General features: G+C 30.5%; 1 protein-coding gene across 1 annotated transcript; it reads right to left on the bottom strand.

The window, feature by feature from the left end:
• Positions 1 to 1,430: 1,430 nt before the first annotated feature.
• On the bottom strand, positions 1,431 to 9,422 carry LOC136984841 (glutamate receptor ionotropic, kainate 1-like; the record flags this gene model as incomplete). Its single annotated transcript, XM_067281985.1, has 7 exons — positions 9,336 to 9,422; positions 8,253 to 8,329; positions 8,008 to 8,188; positions 5,836 to 5,980; positions 3,622 to 3,860; positions 1,717 to 1,982; positions 1,431 to 1,653 (listed from the first exon to the last, which is right to left on the bottom strand). Coding segments are annotated over exons 1-7 (1,218 nt in total), but the record flags the coding sequence as incomplete, so codon positions are not given.
• Between the last annotated feature and the right edge of the window lie 242 nt (positions 9,423 to 9,664).

Here is a 9,664-nt window from a genome sequence, read left to right as displayed (position 1 = left end):
AGTGATAATAATACGTTGAGAAGTGATCATCTAAAATGCGCTAGCCAATCAGCACTCATATGTGAGTTGCGCGTGCGTATTGCGTTTAGTACCGAATTCGGTGGCGGTCGCGACTGTTTATGCTCCCGACAGATTCCTCTCGGAGAGGAGCCGCCGGCAGGCCGCCGATTGTCGAACGTCATTAGTTATTTATTCACAGTAGTTCTTGAACACACGTATCAATAACCAGTATGTATCAATATCTAGAGACGTTAAACAATCGGCGGCCTGCCGGCAGCTCCCCTCCGAGAGGAATCCGTCGGGAGCACAAACAGTTGCGACCGCTGCCATGATGGTGCACACAAGTAAAATTATACCATTCAATTAATATAGTTAATCGTATATGTTTTAAAAGATTACATGTTTTTTTTAAATATTTTGAAATTATGCACAAAATTGAATATTTTTAAATGAAATAAGTAGTTTTTTAATCAAATTAATTAATGTCGCACAATTTTAAATTCGGTACTAAACGCGATACGCACTCAATGCGATACAATCGGCAATTCAGAGTGCCGATTGGCTAGCGTATGTCCGATGATCACTCTTCAACTTATTATTATCACTTTGCCGGACTAGGTGATAGCAGTATTCATAATGACCGGTCAATTTGATAAATTAATCAATATTTATCACACTGCGCGCCCTTTTTGGTCATTATTCATAATGACTGGGCATTATGAATAATGCCCGATTAATCACTTTGTCCATAACATATATAATTTAAGGCAACACTGTACTACTCTGATTGTTGAAACATTAAATTCATTGCATGTCTGTGATAAAGTGATCTACAATTATTAAGCCGGTTTACAAATTAATCATAAATATAACAATGCTTAAGCACAACATTTACTTTAAATAAAACATCAGCTACGGATTTTATCATTTAGAAATTTATGTTAATATGACTTGAACAATGTCAAAACTTTTCTATTATATGTCACTCATTTTTAACAATTTCCAATTGAATGCAACAAATAATTGATATATTTATGTCAGTCATTAGTTGCATTCAATTGGAAATTGTTTAATATAAATGATTTTGTCATGGTTTAGTAATTATGCAGCGAGGAATTAAATTTTCAAAGTGAAACACTAAACAAATAATAATAGAATATATATATATATAGGGGTCTGTGTAATAAAATGTAAAAGATTCTAGTGCGTGATATGTACAGAATTTCAATATAGAGATAAAGAGTATAAAAATGTGTACAAGAAGTAAACGTGGGAAATTTCTATTCTGAATTGCAAAGAATACATAAGCATTATTAATGTGTTCAGATATAATCTCTATAGTAGTGAAGCCATTGAATAGTTTGTGTGAAATGTAAGTTATTAAACTGTTTAAATTATGTAAACAAATATTAAATAATTGTAAGTATTACTTTTTTCTTAAACTTCCCAATGAAAATTTCTCCAATAAATACCAAAAAAGAAAGAATATATCCTAATATTAACAAAATCAATGGTCCTTTAAGATCTTCCACTTTCAGAGATTCTTCATCTCCCTTGTCATCATAAAAATTAAATTCGTAATATCTTCGATCTTCTTCTATAATATCTTGTTGCAGTTTCAATGATAATCCACTTTGATGTAAGATATTTATCCTTAAAATTGTGTAAAAGCAATTAGAAAAATTACATTAGAATATATCGGTTGCATTTACTTACATCTCAAACACTTCTCTTTGTTGGTAAAGTCGAAGCTTGTTTATCTGCAGGAACCGAAAATTAGTGAACAAAGAATCTGGTGAAACGTAGAAATTCTCTTTACGAAACTTCATTGTTAAAGGGTCAATCCTTAATTTCGTTGCAAGTAAGGCATCTGTTCCATCAAGAACCTTCTGCAGTTCATTGCCTTTACCTAATATCACCCTATTGTTTGGATTTTCTTCAATATTTTTTGAAAATATCTGAAGTATAGCAGGCAATTTCCGCTAATAGTAAAAAATTATACAATTAGATTTTATCAGTAAATTTAATAAATTATTTCATTTATGAAATGCAATATATCAAGTAACAATTTAAAATATTGAGTATATATTGTTGTTTCATGAACATCAACTGATATATTTGCATTACAAAGTCACAATATTCATAGTTATTATTGTTAATGTACACATTTCCTCAGCGATATTCATCAGTCGAAATGTAAATAAATTTTTAATGGAATAACATTTCAAGTCATACTGATGCTGCCAGCGTTAATAGTACAAGTCATACGAGGTAAACATTGTAGAAAAGAGAAACAAAACTTTTTAAATCAGTAACAAATTGTAGATGTATAAACAATTTTTATTAATGAAACTAATATGAAATTTCTGATTGTTATTATTGAACATTACAATGGAGATCGAAATTTAATGCTCACGTATTTACAGAAACAATAAAAGTGGGTCGAAGATTGTTATAATGATAAATACTTCAAGGATTAAAAAGGATTAAAACAAAATTTGAAATATAGCACGGTAAAATATCTTGCGAAGATCACAAAAATTAAGAAAACAGCTACGGAAATAATTCCGGTTAAAAAAAACTTGATTATTATAATAGATTTAAATTAATGAAGATTTATTTACTGAACATAGTTTGGTTCTTAAAAATCAGATAAAGCAAATAAATCTGATTTCCTACAAGGCGTTGGAAAGAAATAAAAAACTTTGATTTTACATAAAGACAGTATAGAATTGCTAAAAATTCTAAAATAAGAAGTAAAATGAGAATAAATAAAGAAATATTAATAAATTAAGAAATAAAACTGTATTACACGAGTGAAAAACAAAAAAATTCTAAACTTTACAGAGATTAGAAGACTATTTGAGAACACAGGGTGTCTTAAAATCCATACAATGAGACAAATCAAGCACACCAATGGGCGATTAAAGAAAACCATTGAACGCTAATAGTTGGTCATTTGTTCGTGCCTGACCAATTATCACGCAATGTTCTGAGTTTTCTTCATGTCTCTAACACCTAAACAGAATCTAGTTTCCACATAGGAAGCCCTGCTTGAAGTTACCTCATTGGCAGATCACCCATGTGTTCCGTAGCCTTACTCCGGCAATACACTGATATAAATCTTAATCCCGACATTTTGATGTTTTGTAAATAAATTTACATTTCATCTTTGTATGTATGGAAACTTTTGGGATACCCTGTACAGTTAAAACACACAAATCAATACAAAAAAATTGTTATTCACTGATTAACTATATAAACTCGATTGTATATAATTTAAATTTAAATTCATTAAAGAAAAATTGCGAAGCATAACATAATTCTAAGTTTTCAGTAAAAACTCTGATAAATTCGTAAGTAAAATACTAGTGTAAAATTTAAGTTAATGTACAGATTTTAAAGTTAAATATAGTTTCAATTTAATATTCAATATAATGGAGTAAAATAGAAAATGGTTTAAAGACATGAAATGTAAAAAAAACAGTTAATATTGAATTATATTATTGAAATTATAACATATAAAACGCATAAAACGCGAAAAGACGATATATATAAATTATGTAAATGATTCTCAGTTATACATTGAATACAGAATTACATAAATAATAATTTACATACCCCTGTAATTAAAAAAATTGCTTCTTCGTCAGAGCAAAAAGTCATGCTAACGTTATAGTTTCCATCTTTTACCGATTGTGCCAATTCCACAAAATTTTTTGGAATTTTTTCACTTCCTGGATAAATTAAGTACGAAGGCAAAACTCCCGTATATGCTGAAGTAAGGACAAATACTGCCAGGATCCAACATCCAATTAGAATTCGAAATGTGCGGAGAATGATGTGATTAATTTCCGTATCTGCAAGAAAAAAACGAAACAAAAACTTTTAATTATGTTTTCCACGAGTGATATTTATGTATGTGTAGTACATAATTGCTAAATAGGGATTAGTGTTGTGGCCTAAAAACACGCGGTCGATAAATACGGACCTAATATAAATAGGTGATTATTTTCTTTTTAATTCACAATTTTTCTTTTTTTTTCAAGTCGATGTTCTATTGGCTATTTTATTAAACTGACACCTGATTCTTTAACAGGTACAAACATAATATTTTGAAATACAGTGTGTTGCAAATTGACTTATTTTATGCCTCTTTCGTTAGACGTGTTCGATAAAGCAATGTTTCTGTTTATGAAGATTCTGGTTACAAAGTGTTTCTGACCAATTTTGTCTACGTCATTCCTTAACCCTATCATCAGTGATTACATGCAGGTTGAACTGCATCTCATATTTAACAAGATCAATTTGTTTTTGATAAACCTAAGATTGATTTTTACAAGGTGGTAAAATTATTTTTGCATGAAGTGCTTAAATGTTGAACGAAAGTGATACCATGACAATACAAATATTTATTTTCCACGGCATGGGGAGAAAAATTGCTTTAAAAATGTTATTTCGAAAATGTGCTGACAAGAAAAATATGTCAGGTAAATTATGTTTTTCGAGCAGCAACGAAATATAAGAGATAGTGTTACAAGTATGTCCTTAAAAACCAGCAATATCATTCATCACATTCCTCCTGTTAGTTGCGAGTATTTTACATTAAAGCGTGCAAACTGCAAACAAAATTCTTATACAAGAATTGTTTTATGCAAGATTGAGCTGGGTGGGTCATATTGCAAGATCAATGCAACAGCTGTTTCAGGATCATTTCCTGAAAAAAAGAGTATTCAGTCGTTGTTTTTATAATTGCATAGCCACCGCGAACACATCATTTTGTACTAGGTGATTTTCCATATCGATTTACCTCACAGCCAATGCCCATCGAGGAAGCGTTCCTTTTCTGTCATCAACAAACACGAAAACTAACATGTGGAACATTTCCCCAGATGTATTGCATCGACGTTCTGACCTAAAACAATAGAGAGGTTGAGATGCAAGTACAAAAGTTAAACCTGTACGGTAAGCAAAAGTACAAAGTCTACGTTTAAACTCTAAGTAAAAATCGTTGCTGAAGCATGGGAAATTAATTTTTACAAAATTTACGAACGTATTACGCTATTGATAACAGAAGATGCAGCGAAAGAACAAACCTACCTTAAAATAAACTATTATGAAGACAAATATATGTAAATTCTATAGCTACTTCACAACGCTTGCAAAAAAATTGAATAATTAAATAATTTCTGGATTAAAATCGTCTGTTTCTTTACAATATTATTCATACATCTTTAAATAATCATTGTTCTAATAAAATACGTCATAAGTTTAACCACAATCTCGAAAATATGAAGAACTTTAAGCCGATCGTCTTCTCGCCATTCTAGACAAAGCAATCGCTCTTGTCGACCGTTTAGAACTGACAGATGGCGGCGCAATTCATGTTTTGCGCTGAAGACGTGCGCCTCAACTTTTCTAATAAGAAATTCCTTTTACACTCAACTACAACTTCATTGACATTTCATTATCTTAAATAAATGATGGGTGACTTGCTGTGATGTCAAAAATAGAAAATTGAAACTTCAGTTTTTCTAATCTTGTTTTTTTTATAATTTTTTTGCTATTGCACATGGTTTTTCTACTTTCTATCGAGACATATTTTTCGTATTGGTACAATTTCAAAGTAAATTTTGTTTAGCAAAGTTCTTTTTCCCATCACTTCAGCGGAATTTGTACAAATTTTGTACCGTCGTGGCCATTAATTGAAGATACAAAAATATTTATAGGGAAATGTTTTAGTGCAATCAACTGCATTTGTAACGTATTGGAAAGTGTATGAAAGTATATTTTACTTATTTTTATTAAATATGTTCTAAAGATCTGTTTTCCCACCTTGACGAAAAGCATTTCTCATTAACATCCAGCAAAGAGTTGAAAACTTTGGATGCTCCTTGTCAAAAATCTGAGCTTCTCTTTTCAACACAGCATATATAATATAAACAAATAACACAGTTGTGATGGAAACGCATATCCATATCTGTAAAATAGAACATAATTCTAGTTTTATTCCTTATGAAAAAAGACATTATGAGTATAGAACTTTTCATAACAAAAATAATATACAAAAGCATATATTTTAAGTGTGAGATATAAATATAACAATTAATGAGGAAACATTTATGTATATTTCACACTAAATAATATAATAAAATATATAAATTTTATCACTTTAACACGTATAAAGTGTGTACAGTACATTTCAAGGGTAGAAATGACAATGAAAGTGCATAGTGTAATTCTCAGAATTCATCTGTGTGTTAGCGACTATTGTCACCTTTGAATTTATTTCCTTTCTCAGCCAGGTATTTAATAAAATTCCGTGGTCATCGCTGGAAACATACCTGAAACTTTTATGGAACACCATTCAGTTTTTTCTAACGTGAAGCAGTATATCAAAATTGACTGAAAATCTTTGTTTTATCTGAAGTTTGAAAACATTTTCATTTTCGGAGAAGCCAGAAATTATAACGCGATAAAATGGATAGAAACGATGTATGATGCAATCTGTAAATTGATTTCATATCCAGATAGTCGCGAACATTAAGCCAACAATAATATTCAGCGTTGTCGTAATGGATGATCCACTTTTCAGGGTTCAGTTTATCTTGTTTACCGAAAAAATACTTTTGTAATTTTTTTGTAATATTACATATTTTGTTGTCCATTCTCCATGTTCAATTATTTCGTACTGGTCTATACAGTTCCTACTTTAAAAAAACCCTCAAGCACAGTCTTGAACAGCGAGTGTGGCATTAGTGTATTTCCGGTTTTGCTAAACTATATTTCTTCTTGCCTGCTTTATTACTTTTTGTGAATAGTACCGGAAGCATCAAAACACTATATCTCCTCACCCAAATAATCTTTTAAACGTCTGTATTTCTTCCCCAAAAAATCACTTGCAACATTAAGCCGTTGTAATCTTTTAAGATTAAAATTAAAAAGTTTTCTGATGTTTAAATCTCTTATAATCTATAAAATCTACCAATGCTCCTGTTATTAATCGCAAACAATCGTTTGTGTAACTAAACAAATGCCTTATTCTTCTACATCTGTCTTTGGCTGTTTACTTTTGGTGTCGTCCATCACATGTCTCTCTTAAAGCTCTTATGCCACTAACAATTTTATCACTTTTCCACATCATCTTCATACATTACTTTTAACAATAGCTACGTTTCTGTCAGGTTTTTGCAACTTGATGTTAATTAGCTGCTCCAAATTTTTATTGATTATTTTTTTGACTTTTATGTCTTTAGATACCACTTACTCAGCAATAACTCTAGTTGTCTGCATTTCCAAGCGTGTTCAGCCACGTATAAGCACGTGATTATATCTCTGTCACAATACTGGTACCCTACGCGAGTAGATTCACGTAAATTATATTATCGTATGTGCAATAAGCTCTAATGCAGGTACAGAGAATGCATGTGCAGAAATGCGGATGCCGAGGTGAATAAGTAGTTTAACAAGGAAACATAAGATGAGGAATAGTTACATTAGTGAAAGCTTGGGTATCATAGAAATATAAGAAAACTTCAGGGATAATCGATTGAGGTTCAACTATAAACAACTCCAGTACGAATAGTCCTGGGTATGTCAGTAGAAGAAGTAAGAAAGACAAGAACTAGAACGACCTGGAATGAGATGTTTAATGTAAACGTGATATGGAAAAGTTGGTGTCTCGGTGAAATTTGCTTCGAACAGGTTAGTATGGAAAAGAGAGCCTCGAAGTGCCGACCTCTTCTTGTCTTTTCTCTTCCTCATATGGTGTTTTATAAAATGACGGGTAAACTAAATTAAGTGTTAAAAACTTATATGTGTGTTATGTAAGCTTAAATGAAACTTTTCAGCAGACCGAAACAAAACTGGAAGTTTCTAACATAAAACAATTAATTATTATGGTATTCACATATTTTTCATTGTTACATGTGAGGAAATTCCAGGTATGTAATTGTTATAAATATTAACTAAGATTTTGTAAATAGTATAATATAGTTAAAAAGTTACATTTAAGGAAAAAGGCTTGATCAAGGAAATGAACTTATCAGTTGGTCTTGCTGCTCTGATGACAAAATAAGTTGATATGTCAAATATAGGAGAAGAATAAGAAACGTAATGTTCCCAGAACATGGCTATTGTAGGTACTATCGAAATATCAGAGTAATCCAAGTCGAAAACTTGTATATACCTGAAAGTAACTTATTACTAAATAAATAAATAACATGTATAGATGCCAAAATTAAGTAACAAACCTTATTTTTAAACATTGGCATAGCAGATTGACATATTCGTCCAATTGTGCGTTATTATTTATATTTTTGTACACATCCTGTATTAAAATAAAAATTCATTTTTATTAATTCACTAATGTACACTCCTAAATTTATATTATGTGCACTGGGTGATAATAACTAAATTATCGCTATTCAGCGCTGTTTACTAAATTTTGTATATGTTTCGGGATATGGAAATGAAATTTTTTGAAAAAACTGGTGGCCAAGTAACAGGAAAATGGCAGGTTAATCTATGTGAACGAAAGCATGGTTTGACATAAATATGTTGCAAATTTGGATGTATTAGATACAGTTTGATACTGTCTTTCAACAGCATCATACTGCACGTCAAAAGTATTATAAAAGATCAATTATAGCCGCACAATTTAACTGTTCATTGTTGTCAAATTTTGCACGTTTACAAACGGAACCACATATGTTAGTGCGCTGTACATCTCTAGATGCTCTTTCGATTCCATTTTAAACATGGCTGCAATTAGTTTGGTCTAATGTAATAGAGGTTATTTGCCATGTTGTAAAGTGAGTACAATAATCGTCGTTGAAAAAAATAATTAAAATATAACAATAAGTGTTATCATCTCATAAATTACCAGCAAATGTTGAAGCATATGCGCTGTAAATGCAAGTATTTAGTGTCTGAAACTATTTTTGCATGTGATATTGCCAGTTACACAATCATAATTCACAGCACACATGCCTGAAATTTTACTGCTTGTGTACAACTTAATAAGTTTTATGATAATATATATTGGTTTTTGGGTTAAGTGTTGTGCAGTGGTACAGTACGTACAGGTAATGCAAGTTCGTGCCTCAATTTATATTACGTTATCGTAATAATAATAAAGAAGAGTACTTACAGTACTTCACTATATGAATTAAACAAGTTTTGGAAAAACCATAAAAAAAGAAACAGTAGAGTTTAGAGTTGAAATAATAGTATGAGCATGGGTTTTAATTAACTGAGTTTACTCTGAACTTTAAGTGTTATTACTTCTAACATTCAATATAATTTTTATGTCGTATAAAATTTATTCTACTTACAGGCATTTTGAATATTTTCACTTCTTTTCCTTTTAATTTTTCGACTTTATAATCTGTTCTTGTAGAATACATACTGCAGCTTGTCATGTCACTGTCGTTACACTTTTCAAATAAATGAGCGTTAGATGCTTGAATTACGTATCAAATCATTGTTAAATTCGTAAATTTTAATATTTCACAATGAAATTTAATACAGAAATTACGACTTTGTATTCATTGGATCTTAAATGAAGTACTATGATATGATAAATCTTAGAATTAAAACTATACATAAAATTTTATACATTTGCTAACTACTAAAATATTATAGTACCCTCCGATAACTTGTG

This window comes from Centruroides vittatus, unplaced genomic scaffold (genome assembly GCF_030686945.1).
Source record: "Centruroides vittatus isolate TY-2023 unplaced genomic scaffold, ASM3068694v2 contig_933, whole genome shotgun sequence".
NCBI classification, from domain to species: Eukaryota; Metazoa; Arthropoda; class Arachnida; order Scorpiones; family Buthidae; genus Centruroides; species Centruroides vittatus.
Note: the sequence above shows the minus strand (reverse complement) of the source record. Positions and strands in the feature narration are given on the sequence as shown.